At 35.0% G+C, this 18,526-nt stretch overlaps 1 protein-coding gene across 9 annotated transcripts in view; it reads left to right on the top strand.

Moving 5' to 3' along the window:
• GRIK2 (glutamate ionotropic receptor kainate type subunit 2) overlaps window positions 1–18,526 on the top strand; it is a 422,385-nt gene that overhangs the window by 161,640 nt on the left and 242,219 nt on the right. For all 9 annotated transcript variants that reach the window (XR_003991913.1, XM_032920016.1, XM_030489997.2 and 6 more), the window contains 3 exons: window positions 5,649–5,830; window positions 7,990–8,043; window positions 10,310–10,483. Coding sequence is in view for 8 of the 9 variants with exons in the window: in XM_032920016.1 (XP_032775907.1) it covers window positions 5,649–5,830; window positions 7,990–8,043; window positions 10,310–10,483 (410 nt within the window). In the remaining variant the exon portion in view is untranslated. The remainder of the gene's footprint in view (window positions 1–5,648; window positions 5,831–7,989; window positions 8,044–10,309; window positions 10,484–18,526) is intronic.

Raw genomic sequence — 18,526 nt, 5'->3', positions numbered from 1 at the left:
TGCCTGTGCTAGTGGTACTTGCTATCCATGATGCAGCTTCATGGTAGGTGCCTACAACATGCACTCCACAGAGCGCATGTCCAGGGGACTCTGTGCGGGAGGCAGCAGCCCATACGAGTGTGTGTGGGGGTTTGTTTTCTGAAATCATTCCTGTGAGAGCCCAGCAAGCTGGAAACTGTTGAATTTGTGCCAGCAAGGACTGATTTTTTAAGTATGGATGAGGATGAACAAATATTCCTTGAAGCAGATGACCTGGTGGACTACTGAAGTGAGTCATTTAGTAGACTGGAACATGTTTTGTGCTCTGCACAATTCATCTGAACTTAATAAATGCTAGTGGCTCTAAGCACAATGAAAAATACATGTTAAAATCTTAAAAATGGAAGTATATGTTAGCTGTAAATATTACTAGAATTAAGATGCTATGAGCAACCATACTACAAAGTAAAGGCTTAAGGTTGCTTTTTCTTTATTTCACATTGGTGAGGACAGGAGAAAAAACTTAGCTTTGAAACACCTGGAATTTGTTTATGTCTCAGATTTGCTTTATCTTAAAATGTTTTGAGAAAGATCACTGATTACTGTTTCTGTGTCCTGACAGTTATTGAAGGCATAAATACTTATTCGTTTGTTTGCATGAACACTTGTACTGCCCCAGCATTGAACTCCAGTCAGTGCACTAGAGAGGTGCGCATGCACAGGTTTTCTTCCCCCAATCTCACACTCAGGCTCCTTTGGTAGCCTCTACAGCTTTTGCACAGCTTTCACAGTACAAGGTGGTACTTTGTTTATTGCTCATCTCTTCTCTCTCAGATACATAGGTAACCTAGCAAGTGCACACTATGCTTATCAGATATTCTCCTTGACAATTTTTAATTACTCAAGTGTTACTTCCTGCAACTGTAAATCTTCTATTTCATATTTTGGTGGGATTTTTTCTTTCTCTGGGGTAGCCCAATCAGGAAAAGATTTATAACGAGGACTTTCTTCTTTTACTTCTTGAAGAGCTCAGTTAGGCTCTTGAGGAGCTCACCTTCTTGGGTAATGCTCTGAAACAGAACAAAGATTGGAAGAAAGATTTGAATTGTCTCTCTCCGTGAATTTTTTTGTCAGTCATACAGTAGATGTTTTATTCAGAAAAGTATTGTAAGACATTTACTTCAGAAGCTCCTATAGGCCACAAAACACTTGTTGCAGTGGTGCAAGAAATGGGGCTAATCGAGGAACTCGTCAATTTTTAATGATGTCCTACATTTTTTTACTAAAATTTTGGAATGTGTGGACTTCCTACAGAGAAAAGCAACCTCCCTTTTTCCCTTCCTTCTATCCCATCTTAATGTTCCTTGACAATCTTAACTGTCCATACTATCTCCAAAGGTGTAACAAAAGTGTTTGTTGTAACACCTGAAAATGAGTAAATGGTACAAATTAGGCACTTTGGTCTTCTAAGTAAAGAGCATTTTGAAGGAACAATTTGCAGTCAAGAAAGAACTAGATTTCCTTTTAACCCTTGATACATTAAAAATAGTACAGTACTTGTACAGAAATTTTGTATTAACTTTAACGTCAAATACAATCAAATTAATTTCACAGTTGCTTCCACAAACATATTAAGTTTTGTTCTGGAGTGATTCTGATTCCAAAACTTGCACAGTAAAGCTGCTTTTGCCTCTTGCTGTTCTTGAAAAAAAATTCAGTACAGAAACATGAGAACAGGGACTAAAGCCCAGGTGTTTCCTCTCTTAGATGACTATCATAACCATCATACTAACAAGTGTCTATTTGTCTCCTCCTGAGCAACTCCAGCTGCAGATTTGAATAACAGTGTACTTAAGAATAGTCTATACTACTTCATTCATTTCTTATCTTACAAATAAAATAAAATTTGATTCCTCTGGAAAAACAAAAAAGCCAAATATACTTGAGAGCACAAAAATCCTGAGGGAAAAGTCATCATGCTATTATCAAAAACCAACTGTGTGGGTGAGGCACAGTTCTTATTTTCCTCATTTTAAGTAGATGCGTATTGTGTAATCATTGCCTCCATTTGAGACTCAAACAGCAGTGCAGTTTTGAATCTCATAATCTTCAGTCTCTTTTAGCATATTTTCACAAGTAATTTTTATCTTTAAATAGGTTTCAATTTTTCTGCACATCTCATGGATGTGATTTTTTGAGCAAATTGTGGACTTTTGCAGTTTGCTTAATGCTCTCCCATTGAAAGATTAATACTTATTTTGCAAAACTGTTTATAGTCTCTTTCCTACCACATAAGGCTGTGTTTAAGAGTTCCATGTTGTTTTAATCTCCTGTACTTTTAGTACTTTTTTTTTTTTCTTTTTCTGAAAGAGACAGACTACCTGTCCCAAAATGCTACTCTTGTGATCTGTAGTTCTCAAGTGGAAGTGCATGGATATCAGAGCAAGTGAACAAGTGGCAGCACTTTGTCTTTGAGAAGGACGCTGCTTTGAAATGTGGTCCTAATTTTTTTGACTGCAAGTGCATACATTCTAGTTGCTTCATTTTTCTTAGTCTTAAGGAAAATGGGAAAGACTTGGGGACAATCCTAAGTGTTTTTCTTGACATGTTATTGTCAGTTATTTTTGATAAAGTGGTTAACGGTTATGGGGTATGCTATGTTTTTCAAAGCTTTAGTTTCACATATTTGTCCTGGATTATCTGTAAATGGTAATAAAATGCAGTAGAGCTAGAAGATCTATAAGTAGATCTATAAGCTAGAAAAGACATCTCTACTATATAGCTTATAAGTATACTTATTCAACATTACTTAGAAATCAAGTATGAAATTTATTTAAGTTTCTATTAGATACATCAGTTCATGTTATGTAAACGTCATTATAGGATTTGAGGTAAACGTGGCAACTTTTTAAAAATCTGAATTAGCATGGAAAAGTACTCTTTTCACAACCATGTAGGCTTACATCTGCTATTTACTCGCACATCACATGTACCCTGGCTGTCACTTCTCTATACCTTAGCAAGCAGGTACCAGGTCTAGGGACCAGGTCTAGTCATGAGAAAGTATTTCAGATTCCATATCTGTTCTGCCCTTATCATCTCTACTAAAGATTGCTAGTAAATATAGTGATGTTTCTGTGATTCTTTAATGGTGGTTTTTATTTCCTTTTCAAGGACAAACAAAACAAAATGAAGAAAGCAGGACAAGTCTAAAATTATTTACAAATTATTGCTCTGGACAAAAGGTTTCAATTGTCTTCTTTTATCAAGCAATGACAAATAATCTGGAACACGTGGAGTTATTTTTTAATCCCCTCTTGAATTAAAACATTTTACTCTGACTTTAAATTTTGATATGTTGTTGTGTTATGTATAAAATTTAGTTTTGTTGACATTATTCACATAATAATTTTATATGGAAATGTCAGCCTATACCAGATTAGTTTATTTAGTTCTTCACAGTACATTAGCTGTTAATAAATATCCTATAGAAATGTTTTTAGAAGATGAAAATTTGAGGTAATTTAGCTATTGGTAATAGTTGTCTCAGTTTAAACAATATATACATTGTTGAGAATGTTTGTGTGTGATGGGGATATTACTGAGAAATTGTGATGAAATAGGAGATACTGTACCTGTGACATAGACCTGTGAGTGAAGAAAAAATTCCTAAATTGACTACATAGCAAGGTTGTCTTTCCTCACTCTGGCTTTGGACCTAAGAGGTCTACTGGGATCCTTTGCCAGGTCTCCACACCTGCAGTCTTAATTTAGGAAAGTTTTACATAGTAAGCTGTAATTCCTGTTCTAATTTCAGCTAATTTCAACAGAAACTGTTGAGGAAATAATGTGGATCCTTAGCAGGGTCAAAAAGGGGGAATGGTGAAACAGAAGAATCATAGAATCATAGAATAGTTAGGGTTGGAAAGGACCTTAAGATCATCTAGTTCCAAACCCCCTGCCATGGGCAGGGACACATCTCACTAAACCATGTTGCCCAAGGCTCTGTCCAACCTGGCCTTGAACACCGCCAGGGATGAAGCATTTCCAACTTTCTTGGGTAACCAACTCCAGTGCCTCATCACCCTGGCAGTAAAGAACTTCTTCCTTATATCTAACCTGAACTTCCCCTGTTTAAGTTTGAACCCGTTACCCCTTGTCCTACCACTACAGTCCCTAACGAAGAGTCCCTCCCCAGCATCCTTATAGGCCCCCTTCCAATACTGGAAGACTACTATGAGGTCTCCACGCAGCCTTCTCTTCTCCAGGCTGAATAGCCCCAACTCTCTTAGCCTGTCTTTGTGCTCCAGCCCCCTTATCATCCTCAAGACTGATTTTATCTTTCAGTTATATTCTCTACTGGTATGGTTCTGCTGGAAATGATTAGAGCTAAATTTTTTTACAATCCAAAAGCTTCACAGCAAAAAATCATAGCAACATTAAAATATCTCATTATTATGTTACTAAAAGTACAATGCATGTTGGAAAAGGCTGTATTAAATCCTCGGTCAGAGGTTATCACAATTTCTTACTTTTGGTGTTGTTCCAAATTACATTACAACATCATTTCATGAAATCAAGACAGCTTTGACTGAATATCTGAAGAATATTTAGAGACAAAATAAAATACCAATGTTTTTTAATACTAGACAGTGCTGCCTTAGATGATAACTTAATAATAATTAGTCACCTGTTAATATTTTTGTGAAGTGAGCTATTTCAGATTTTAGAAGTACTACATTTATGCCTGGAATCTAAAGTGAAATCCTAAGCAAAGTTTCCATTTTTATGCAGTTGGGTGTGTTATTATGTGCACTGCAAACATAATGATGATAAGTAATCCTTGTTGCTGCCACTAAATAGAGCATGCTCCAGTGCAAGAAGGAAGTTAGAATACTTTTTTTCTAACACAGAAATAAATTGCTACCTTATAGGAGACCTGCTTTTACCTTGTCATTTTAGTACAGTTAATAAACCTAATGCTTAATATTGGTCACAGACCAGTCAGTGACTTGTAAAACACACACTATTATACTGATGTAAGCAATAAGGTTTTTGGGAAAATGTTACTGCATCTAATTTCAAAGTAAAAGTAAAGTAATTCGAAATGGAAATTAGGGTATTGAAGATGAATGCAATGGCATGAGTCATTTATTCAGCCTCTTTGCTGCTGCATATTTTTTGTTACCTGTATAATCAAGGAAAAAAAAATACTCTCATGTTAATTATGTGAGGGTGCTCTACACTGCTGAGATGATTCACAGCTTCATATGTAAACCTGACAGATTAGTTAGGAGACTGGCTAGTGTGATTACAAACTATAGTCCGGGATATTGCTTTAATTGAATTAGAATAATTATACATTCTTTGAAGAGGAATGTCACAGTTGCATGATTGTGCTAAAGCAAGATTTGTCTGTCTTAAGGTAATCCGAACTGAGGCTGCTTACTGTCTGTTAATATTAAGAAAGACTTGTGATAAGAAAGTATTGGGAGTGCAGACACTTAATTCTTCTTTTTTCTTTTTAAGAATATTTTTGTGTGTCAGATGCAACGTACTGAGAAAGGAGAAAAATTCAGGAAACTTTGGATGTTTATAGTAAGTTGTCCTGCTAGCAGTTCAAGTTCTTGTATTGATAATTTTCTATTCTTTTAACTCTGTTCTTTAAGGCCTTATTCGATTACAAGAGCTCATCAAGGCTCCATCACGATACAACCTGAGACTAAAAATCCGTCAGTTACCAGCTGACACAAAAGATGCAAAGCCATTGCTAAAGGAGATGAAAAGAGGCAAGGAATTCCATGTAATCTTTGACTGCAGCCATGAAATGGCAGCAGGCATCTTGAAACAGGTAATCCTCATGTTGCTTTAGGTGGCCTAATCTTTTTCATTCCTAATAAATAAAAATAATGGCATTTAACAAGCAGGGAAATTGTATGTTAGTTTACTGAGGCCTAAATGAAAATCAGTCAAGGATTTCAGAGATAATTTTGCTGGTGACACTAGTGGTAGCTGCTTTCATTATCTTTTTTTAAAGAAACAGATTAATTAGTTCATGTACAGGGGAAAAGGCACATCAGTCTTTCAACTATGAAAAATTGGTACTTTGGAGAAATGATGCTTTAACCAAGATTTTAAGTGCTTGCTTAGATTTTTTTTTTTTTTTTAATCTATTTTTTTAATTGAAACCTCTATATTGTGACTTTTAATCAGGTAGTGATAGTTGAATAGTATGTTACCAGCAGGCCATATTAATGGGTTCCACTGAGAGGACAGAACTAATAGATATCTTTTAGAAACATATTTTCCTTGCACTACTAATAGGACTACAAAACACCTGAATACCTTTGGGTAGGTGGTTTGAAAGTGTTTGCTTTGTTATATTCAAGTAAGATGAGTAGGTGATAGTGGTATGCAAAGGATGTGGCTTGTAAAAAAGCTTACTGTAACCCCTGAAGTGTGTTAGAAGACAAGCCTTTCTGTGTCTTTAATTTAATGAGCTAGCTCCCAAGACCGGGAATTTCTTATGCTCAGAGGCCATTTTCCCTGTAGTTTTTTAATTGAACTATGTCTTGCAATAAGGAGGATAGGAAGAACACCTAAACCAAAACAATATCCTACATTTATAATGCATAGCTTTTAGTGACTTCATGTTTTCATTATGTTTGCTAGCATTGTTTAAATTGAAAACAAAATGTGCATAAGATTTGAAAATATGTCCCTCTTTAAAGGTACTTAGGGGTATTAGTTTTAAATATTATTGTGGGATTCTAAATGCACAAGTATAGGCATCTGTTAGAAAAGTGTTGCAGTTTTTGTCAAAGTCCTGTCTAAAATATCATAAAATCTAATCTGTAGCTGATATTTGGAATTCATTTTAGCTTTTAACTTTTCTTTGGGCAAGAATATATAGACTAGTAAGTTGATAATTTTTCAAACAATGTCAGAAGCGAAAAGGTTCCCAAAGTCTCTAGAGCTCTGATGATTCTTTTGTATACAAATTCTGGTATTGTGACAGTTGTTTAATTGTTGCCTTCAGTATGTTTAAGGAGGTGTATCTGGTATCAACTTGGCAAAGAATTCCATTGATAATTCCTGGAAAGGAAAAAAAAACATTGCTTACTTGTGTAGCTTTTTTGCAGTGCTAAAATTGAGTAAAAATCACTGTAGATACTAAAATGATTAAATAAATCATACTAGTCTAAGGCAACTTTTGTGCAGAGCATGAAGATTTGTGGTTTTCAGGCGAACATGTGCTTAAGAGTGATGACACATCCACAGTTTATTGCTTTAAAATTGTAATTTTAAAATGTAAATATTTGTTCTTATGCTGTTGAGAGAAAAGTATGAACATTTAAAATTGCACAGTTAATCTAAGTCTATGTGGTACTGCATAGTTAGCAAGACGGGTGAAGGTACTTGACAGATATCTGAGTTTATAGAGTCATACTATGAATATTTGTTCTTCATTTTTACTGAAGTATTATGTACTGTTCAAAACTTACTGTTCAAAACTTACTCACTGTTCAAAACTTAACTCAAGAATATTTTCTTCCATGGTTGGAAAAATGTCTACATGTATAATATAAGCTTGGGTCCTTCTTTTAAATGCATAGTATTGTTCATCAAAATAGAAAAAATATTTCCTATTAGGTTATTCTTTTTAAGGGAAGGTTTCAATAATGAATGAAAATATTGTCGACTCAAATTTTGTGTGGCAATTTAATGCATCCATTAGTATGTAAAACTATAAGCCTTTTTCACATTTACTGCACTAAACAATCTAATAATATTCTTTCTATCAGAAGATCTGATTCATAAATTCCTTTAATAGTCAGTAATCTGCTCTAACTGCTAGGAAATGACTTGCCTGACAGAATTTTAGTATAATTCCAACCGTATAGTCTTATCCCAGTAGTGTCCTTTTGCAGCTTTTCATTTGCCATGTAAGCGTGATAAAAATGCATTATGTGACCTCAGAAACATTAATCTTTTGTTTATTTTTTCAAGGCTTTAGCTATGGGAATGATGACAGAATACTATCACTATATCTTTACCACACTGGTAAGTGGCTTATAAAAACATAGTGATGGCATCTAACAAAGATCTTTACTTAATTATATTACTTGACAAAGTGAAAAAGGTCTCTCTGGAATGGGGCGTGAGTACAAGATGTTTTCTCTGTTTTTTATGTTCAGTGAAAACTCATCAGGATGGTTTAATTATTGTTCAACAGTGTGCCCTGTTGTGCCTGGGAAACCTGTGTGCCCTGGGAAACTGATAGTCCTGAAAAAGCAACTGACTCTGTAGCACTGTAGTTTTTAACTTTCAAGCAGGGTTAAGTATGTAATTCACTATTATTTATGTTATGAATTTTGTGCTTTTTCTCCTTTAGGTATTTGTAGGTGAAGATTTTAAACTTTTATGTTCCATATTTTTAATCCAACATTTTACAAGGTAGCTCTTCACTGTCATATAATTCCTGAATAATTTGGTGTGAATATTACCAGCATTTTATTTAACAGTCCACATGAACTGTGCAATATTCTTTGGTGTCCATTGTAAAAGTAACTAAGAAGGAACCATTCTTGGAATCATCAGATTTGACATTTGCAATAAATAAACATTTAAAATGAGAATGCTCTTACAAAACATAACAAGCATGTATGTGAAGACCTTTTTGATTGAAATAGTTTAAAAGTTGCTAAAATAGTACTTTAGAAACTACAGTTGTGCACATTTCTCTGTTTTCTGTTGTGTTCAAATTTGCCTGTTTAGATTGCAGTTCATTAAGGTTCTTAAATTACAAGTCATTTAAAGCATGAGACTGATGTGCCTTGGTAAAACCCTGCTTGAAATGACCTATGTTTAAAGTCCCATACATGTTTAAGGCCCTATAGAAATGAATCCTTTGTGATATGATGGAAAGTTCATCTCAGAATCACAAAACAGAAGTTCATGGAAAGTATTAGCATGGAAATAGCTTGTTTAATAGAAATTTATTGCAAAATAATCTGTGAAGTTGATTGGAACTGTAAAGGCAAAATGCTCTGCACAAGTATCTGTCTTATTTTAGAAGAGTAAGTTGTCTATCTCTTACAGAATTAGGATTACATGCAACAGAATTTCCCTCACTAATATATCAAAATTGATTCTAGATGATTCCAGGGGGTTTTTTATATTTTCACTTTTCATTTTTCTGCTGGTGAAAATAGCTTCTTTGAGTGGTATGCTATCCACAGGCATTTAATTTTTACTCTAAAATCTATGTTTAAAAATCATGGGCTACTGTCATTCTTATTTCCTTATTAGAACATTAGCCTTTTTTTTTAGGAGAGACAAGTATTGACTTGGAGCTATGAAAAGATAATTTAGTGTGCACAAATAGATGATAGATTTTGTTTTCGCAATGTAGCTTTTGAACCAGCATCAGACTTCAGTTTTTTGATTTATTAATTGCTTGTTATCTGACATGGTGAAAGTCCTGTCAAATAGACTTTTCCAGTCACAGTATTTGCAGCAATCTTCTGTGTATTCTCATCTTGATTGATTTAGGGTCTAATGCAGTAGCTCATTGATATACTTAATGCAGTAGCTTATAAATACACAAACGTGTGTATTTATAATATATGCATAGTATTGTTGTGTATATTTATTATATTCCAGTGTAAACATTAATGTGTTTGGATTAAATAATTACATCTGAGGTTCTGATTTTTTCATAGTAAAACCAGAGAACTTTTAGAGGAAAGATGTAACCCTAGCCCTCCTTCCCCTCCCCAATTTATCATATAAAGATCAACATGTTCAAGTTTCATAGAAAGTGAAGGTGCAAGGAAAGTCTTGTTCTGTGTATTTTATGATTTGAAGTCTGTTATGGTAAGCCAAAGAAGCAGCAATTAAAAATAGTATAAATTTAGAATTTAATAATAATATTTAAGCTATTTAACTAGTAGTGGATACAGTTCTGCAACTGGATTTAGCATTTCTTGAAAATTTGGTTTGTTTTGGTTTGTTTTGCTTTTGTTTTTTGTTGGTTTTCTGGGTTCAGTTTTTTGGGGTTTTTTTCCTAAAAAAGGCAGTTGAAGCTGTTCTTCCTCTCTGAATTAGATTACTCCCACTATAGGTTCAGCTGAGTTCCTTGCACACAGTCACAGGCTCCACATAAACAAAGCATATTTCCTAGCATACATATATATATATATACACACATATATATATATCACTGTTACGCTGCAAATTTCAGTGCTCTCATCTAGGGAGATGGTCTAACAACTGAAATGGGAATTGTGGTATATTAAAGAATTTATATGATGGCCATTTTTTTCAGGACCTGTTTGCCTTGGATGTGGAACCCTATCGGTATAGTGGTGTTAATATGACTGGATTCAGAATTCTAAACACGGAAAATACCCAAGTGTCATCTATCATTGAAAAGTGGTCTATGGAGCGCTTGCAAGCACCTCCTAAGCCTGATTCAGGTTTGCTGGATGGATTTATGACGGTATGGATATCAGTATTTAGTTCCTTTCTTTGTATATGTTTGTGAAGCTAAAAAAAAAACTTTTATTATTTTATTTCTGTTACTAAAATTTTTCAGAGGTATGAAACCAAATATTATTATAAACATGAGTAAGAGATTAACTGCAGTGCTTTTGTTTATCTGTAGACGGAATACATGATCATATTAACTTTCTTTCAAAATTACTGTATTTTCTCCAAGTGACAATGTCATATTTTAAATATCTAATTCATCTAGTCACAATTACATACATGCAAATAAACTTTCATTTCTAGGCTTTCAGTGAGTTTCTGCTCATTACTTGGAATTAAATTTAGAATTGCAATGTCAGGAAGGGATTTATTTTAAAACATATCCTACATTAGGACCCCTTTAATTTTCAAATTTGTTGAAAGATCTAATTTCCACTTTGTCCCTGAATGATTTCTTTTCTGTCAGAGTTCCACTGCTCTTCGGATATTTTTTTTTTCTATTTTTTTTAGAAGTGTTTTCATGTTCCATTTGACAAATAGCAAATTCTATTTCTTGAAGTTACCTATCAGTTATCTATCTTGTCTTACTTGAGCCACATAACATGGCTAATCATTTGAACAGTATTTTTCTGCTTATAAGTTTCAAAGATTTTATAGTCATTAGATACTAAGTGACAATCAATATTTTAAGAAGTTGATTTCTTTTTCATCTTGTTTTTAGAAAATTACCCTTTGTAGAGCAAAATAGTTTTCTTATAATTACTTGTATACAGTATCTTGCACTTTACACTTCCCATCATACAGTACTTTAAAAGTTACATTGTTCATTTCTGTAAATAATTACAAATAAGCAAATAAACCCACCAAACTTTCAGATTTGTGTGACATATGCATCTGGTTTACATATTAGCTGCTGTTCAATATTTTAAGTCATTATTTCATGCTTCCTTGTTTGCATTAATATTTTCATTCTTTGATTTTTTACCTTTTTCAATTTAAAATTTTTAGCAGGTGATATCACTCATTGTAGTTGTATCTTTTATGCAGTGATTGAAGATATAATTGATTTAAAACCTTCAAATCGTTACCAAGACCAGTAGCAATAGTTACTTTATCAGAACAGGGCCACGGTAAATAAAATCATAGAATAATAAATATTGAAAAAGAGTTCTGTGGGCCAGTCACATTTATTTTATCTTTTTTGGTGTTGTAAAGAAAGTGCTGTTCTTGGAAAAGCTTCTGATGTGAGGCAGAAAACAGTTATTGCTAGCATATGAATATTTAAGACCATACTTTACACCATTACTTCACCTCAGGGTAGGAGAAGACAAAGAAGTGTATGAAAAATACACAGGTTTCTCTTCTGGACCCTTAAGAGCCCTCTTTGTAAATCTAAGTGGAACCATGTATTCATGCAGCCTGTGATGGATATTTTATGGGGATTCTTTATGTTGATAAAGCATCTAAATGCACTGTGATTACTTGAGTTTTAGGAACCTGAGATATGCAGATAGATAGAATTTAAAGGCCTAATAATCTTGACAAGTGTTAAGTGCTTACAGAGCCTTTATAATTTGGCCATTAGATACAGAAAAAAAGAGGTGTAAAAGAAAGTTATGTCATGACATAATTGCATAAAATTTTTCCTGTGCTCAGAATAAAATAAGTCATTTTATTGACCTATTAATTATAAAGTTAAATTTGTAAAATCAGACTTGTTTCACTGTTGTTCATGTGTATTTAGTCAGAAATGCATTCAGGAATTCTACATAGATATTGATTGCTGTTATGGAATACTCTAACCGATATGGTCTGAACTGAGAACTTGCTTTATTTTCACTGCTTGATAATGACTACAGCTTATTCAGAAAAATCTTCGCAATAAACCTGCTTAGCAGGAGTGCATTTTGCTTGAGCCACATAGCTAAATGGCATTTAATCAGGTATTAAAATTCCTGAAACTCAAGAATTTGCCAAATAAAAACCTGAGGTTTGTATATCTCTGAGCATTTAGAGATGTCAGTGAAGATTAGCTGGTTTCCAATGCTGTAAACCCAGGCAGTTGTGCATCACACAGTTATAAGTTCTGGTGGTGGTTGTGTTATGCCCTCCTTCCTCTGGCTTTTCCAGTGTATGCCTGACTTTCCCACTTCGCCATCAGGATGGAGTTAGAACTATCAATTTAACTCTGACATCGCATTCCCTTATTTATGATTCATAGAGTTCCCAGTCATAATTGTTTCAATCTGTTTTCCATAGTCTTGTATAACTTTCTAGTTACTATGTAATTTTCATTATAATTATCTGACCTTTAGTACCCAATATGATAAAATGTGGGTATAAAATTTTGTCTTGTTTCTTTGGAATGTTCCAAGTCAAATTTCCAAGTGTGGATCTTAAATTATGAAAGCTGAATATTTTTTTTGAATACTAATATTGTCATCTGTACAGTATTAACAGAAAGTTATTCTGGGAAACAGAGGACTGACATACTATTTCCAAGAAACTTTACTTTGGTATGCTTGACTTCTTATTTTTGAGTCCATACAAGTAGCACACAGAATGAGAAAAAATGCCGCAAAACCCTAAGCATAAATGCTTTCATACATTTATATATGACAACTGTGGTTCAGATCAAGCACCGTAGAGCATTAATAAAGTGTTACGAGTTCAGATTTTTTTTACTGTGCAACTATTCATCTTCCACAGTTTTCTGTGCCTCAAGTCAGAACTTAGCATGCATAATTAAGATGACCTAAGAAGCTCTGCTGTTTCATTAATGTAAAGTTGTCCTTACTATTTGCTTTTACCTATCATCTGATTTAGCTATCTGCTTTCATGTTACATGGAAAAGAGTGTACTTTTTGTATTCTGACAATTACATCTATTGTTTAATGTTCACTTTAGTAGCTGTATTTGGCAGGTGCAGGGAAACGCTGTGCTATTTGATGAATGTTATAACATTCATCAGTATTAAAATGTTTTCCTCAGAAAAATCATAGGTTTGATCTGATATTTTTTGTAGGCTGCTGTCATGGTTTAAGCCGAGTCGGTAACTCAGAACCATGCAGCCGCTCTCTCACTTTCCCTTTTCTTCCCCCCTGCTCCCGGAAGGATGGGGAGGAGAATCGAAAGAATGTAAATCCCGCAGGTTGAGAGAAGAACAGTCCAAAAACTAAGGTATAATACAAAACCACTACTGCTACCACCAATAATAATAATGATATGGGAAATAACAATTGCTCACCACCTGCCGACCTATACCCAGCCCGACCTGAGCAGCAATCTGGGCCTTTCAGATAACATCCACCAGTTTATATAGTGGGCATGATGTGCTGTGGTATGGAATACTCCTTTGGGTAGTTTGGGTCAGGTGTCCTGTCCCTGCTTCCTCCCAGCTTCCCGTGCCCCTTTTTACTTGTAGAGCATGAGACTGAGAAAGTCCTTGGTTGGAGTAACCATTACTTAGCAACAACTAAAAACATCGATGTGTTATCAGCGTTGTTCTCAGACTAAAGTCAGAAACACAGCACTGCACCAGGTACTAAGAAGGAGAAAAATGACTGCTACAGCTGAACTCAGGGCAGCTGCCTAGCAGAATGGAGCATTATTTAGATGTATGCTTTCTCTTTCTGCTCTTAAATCTCTTTTTCTGCCACTCCCCTCTTCCCCCCCACCTCATATATTTTTTTTAAATTTCTCCTTTCTTTTCTAGACATAGTGTGCTTTTCAAGCTTAGGCACTCTGCACCATGAAACAGTATTTCTCAGCAAGTGTAATCTATTTGTAATAAAAAATGAGAGTGATATTATGGAATCATAGAATCATAGAATCAACTAGGTTGGAAAAGACCTTTAAGATCATCAAGTCCAACCTTTACCCCAGGACTGCCAAGACCACCACTAAACCATATCACTGAGGGCCTCATCTACACAGTTTCTGAACACTTCCAGGGACAGTGATTCCACCACTTCCACATTTCAATCCCTGATTACGCTCTCTGTGAAGAATTTTTTCCTAATATCCAATCTAAACTTTTCTTGGCACAGCTTGAAGCTGCTACCTCTTGTCCCATTGCTTGTTACTTGGGAGAAGAGACCAATCTCCACCTCACCACAACCTCCTTTCATGTAGTTGTAGAGGACGATAAGGTCTTCCCTTGAGCCTTCTCCAGACTAAACAACCCCAGTTCTCTCAGCCATTCCTCATCAGGCTTGTTCTCCAGACAATTCATGAGCTTTGTTACTGAGGGAAAAAGTGCAGAGATCTGTTGCATACCCAGGATGGTTCATTTATGATAATGAGATTTTCATCTCATTAAAAAAAAAAAAAAAAGATAAGATTTTATTAATAAAGTTTTAAAATATTTAAAAGCTGATGTATGGACTTCCTCAGATAAGGAGAATAGATCCAAGGATATTTTCTTGAAATACGTAATTGTAATAAAGATGTAAAAACCATGAGGAAAAATGCTAATACCTTCATACATTGTCCTTAATTGAAAGAATATACAGATGCATTCACTCCACAGAGCTGTCTAGGAAATTCATTTTGAAAATAGCCATTTAGAAGGATACAGTAGAAATGCTGAAGTTATAATTGCTTTGGAATTTGAGAATGGAAATGAAAGAGGGGCTAGTGTTGGATTCGTAAATGTGTAGGTATTTTACCTTAAGGAGCTCTCCATATTTGCATGCCTAAAGACTCGGGGAACACATTTATATATTCTTACTTTGTTCTCTGTTTCCCTTGACTAACTTTGCTAAGCAACCTCTCAACGTCCAAACCTTATGAACATCCTGTGAAGTCTAGTTTATCTGAATGTTCACCATCTTAGCTTTGTTATTTCAATTCAATATTCTCAAAAACTTTGTTGAATCCAATGGTAAGACAAGAATTGCTAAAAAAAACCCCAAGAATGGTTAAAGGATGAGTATGGATGCACAACAGTGGCATATTTTCAGTTGCATTAAATCTTTGTGTTTGAAAAATCCTAACACCCTGTAATGAATGGGACCAATACATGAAGACCATATTAAATGGTCAGCTGTAATCAGGCGAATTAGCTGTAATCAGGGAAATCAGTTCACGAATTATGTTAAACTAATTTGGTTAAGCTAATGAAGCTAGAAAATATACTTTATCCCATCATGGACAAGACTAGAAAAGATTAAGAGGGTTAAGGAAGGCTTTGAAACCATAGTACTTGAAGCTTAAAAGCCATCTGAAACATAAAAATCTAGAATTAAAAAAAGTGATGCAGTTTTTCTGTTGTGATATAACCAAGGCTTAATGATGGAAACATACTCTATGAGCAACACTAGTACTTTGTATATTTTGTGCATTTTGTTTTTTAATCAAACTTTGTTCTGTACCTCAATTTCTTAGTTTCTTGTTCAGTGTTCTCCAAAAATCACCACTTTGTTTTCCTCCCAAAGGAAGCAAAAAATTATGGTGTCATCCAGGGTTTTCTTTCAGCATGCTTCTGGAGTTTGACTTACTCAATTCATGCTGGATGTCAGGATTTTCAATAAATGTGTAAACCGATATAGATAGTGGGGTTATTACACTGGGTACAAATTCTGCACTGAGATAGGAAGTTCTCAAATTTAGTTTTGTTTTGGTTTTTGGTTTTTTTTTTATAGTTATTTTATAGAAGATAAGACTTACAATATGTTGTTACAAACCAGTCATTTTATTATTCTAACAGTAAAAGGATATTTTTGAAACTACAATTTCTTGTCTCTACCTAACAATACAGAAATAACAGTTATATTTGAGATAGAAGGTTAAATAATAATTTAGTAACTGCTAGCAGGCACTGTGACCGGACAGGATTTGATGAGAAAATGGTGTTGTTCAGGTTCCTGAGGGTGAAAAGATCCATAAAAAAAAAAAGAAATATTCATTATAGAAATACAGTTTTGGATTCTGATTTAGAGCTTTAAAGAGGATAGCTTGTTATGTAGACAGCTTTATAATTATCCCTTTAGCAAAAAGAATTTTCTGGATTTGCTGATGAGATGTGTTTAGTAAAATAGTGTGGCCGCAAATGTGTACTTCAAAGGAAATACTAAACAATTACTTATTATTGCATTACAAGCTAGGGATCTTCCCTAAGCACAGTTAACTTCATGAGTTGAGGGAGTATGCACAATTTCATGCTGTAAGATATTTTAAAAATTATATGTCAGCTATCTTGAGAATTAATCACATTATTAAATGGTTGACTCCTGTATGTAGTCTTTCTTGGTATTTTAGGAGACATGATCTATCAGAAATTTGTAATCCTTCCCCAAATGAAAGATACACCCAAGTGTTGTATAGAATTTAGCAGAAATTGTAGCTTCTCTTCTATGGGAGATTTCATTGAATTCTTTCAGATGTTGTTTGAGGATGTATGCATATATTTATAGATATAGTATGATTTACATGGATTTATATAATGCTTTCATGTTAGAACTGTCCTGCTACGTGTTTACAAAGTAAAAGAGGAAACTCGCATAACAGCAAGTAGGGAAATGGAAGAGCTCGTGCAACCTGCAAAAGCTCCTATGCAGTCTGTAAGATTAGCTGAAGCATAGGTTGTTCAGAAAATAAGTTCCTTTATTCAGAAAATATGCAAGTGTCTGCACTCTATGAAATTTTAAGTCTGAGGGCTGTAACCCAGTATACAATAATCTGCCCAAAGAAAGGCAACAAAGCTGGTGAAGGGTCTAGAGCACAAGTCTTATGCAGATTGGCTGAGTCTGAGTGTTATCTAGTCTGGAGAAAAGGAGGCTGATAGGAGCCCTTATTGCTCTCTTAAAACCACCTTAAAGGGAGGTTTTGGCGAAGTGGGTGTCAATCTCTTTTCACAAGTGACAAACTATAGGAGAAGAAGAAATGGCCTCAAGTTGTACCAGGGGTGGTTTAGATTGGGTATTAGTAAGAACTTCTTCTCTGAACGGGTTGTCAAGCATTGGAACAGGCTGCCTAAGGTGGATTCACCATCCCTGGAGATATTTAAAAGGTGTGTAGATACCATGCTTAGGGACATGGTTTAGTGATAGACTTGGCAATGCTAGGTTAGTGGTTGGACTTGATCTTAAACATCTTTCCCAAACTAAATGATTCTATGACTCTATGAAGATACTTTTCTTAGGACATGCATTCTGAAATTCAGTTTAATAGTTTAATTATATCTGTTATGGTTTAAGCCCAGCTGGTAACTCAGAACCGTGCAGCCGCTTGCTCAGTCCCCTCCCTTCTTCCCCCCTGCTCCTGGAGAGATGGGGAGGAGAATTGAAAGAATGTAAATCCCATGGGTTGAGATAAGAACAGTCCAATAACTGAAGTATAATACAAAATTACTACTACCACCACCAATAATAATAGTGATAAGGGAAATAACAAGGGGAGAGAACATAAAACTAAAAGGGGAAAGGGAAAAAAACAATAAACACGAGCGATGAACAGTGCGATTGCTCACCACCCGCTGACTGACACCCAGCCCAACCCAAGCAGTGATCTGCCCTTTCGGATAAATCCCCCCAGTTTATATACTGGGCATGACGTGCTGTGGTATGGAACACCCCTTTGGTTAGTTTGGATCAGGTGTCCTGTCTCTGCTTCCTCCTGGCTTCTTCTGCCCCTCCTCACTGGCAGAGCACGAAAGACTGAAAAGTCCCTGACTGGGGTAAGCACTACTCAGCAACAACTAAAACACTGGCGTGTTATCAGCATTGTTCTCAGACTAAAGTCGAAAACACAGCACTGCACCAGCTACTAAGAAGGAAAAAAAGTAACTGTTACAGCTGAACCCAGGACAATACTCCATATTTTTTGTAACTTTAGGAAAAGTGAAGCAAAAGCAAGATTACTTTTATTCTCTTTGTTGGTATGATTAAGGAATGTTGTCTTTAGGAGCAGCATAATCAGTTAAAGCTGGTAATCAGCAGACTTATTTGCAGTAATGAACAACTGTAGCAGTCATTATGGCTACAGATGTGGGATATGGAATGGTGAGAGGGCAGCCATGCTAGGTTAAGCAGCAATGTGAACCATTCAATTT

Source organism: Strigops habroptila, chromosome 6 (genome assembly GCF_004027225.2).
Source record: "Strigops habroptila isolate Jane chromosome 6, bStrHab1.2.pri, whole genome shotgun sequence".
Lineage (NCBI taxonomy): Eukaryota > Metazoa > Chordata > Aves > Psittaciformes > Psittacidae > Strigops > Strigops habroptila.
Note: the sequence above shows the minus strand (reverse complement) of the source record. Positions and strands in the feature narration are given on the sequence as shown.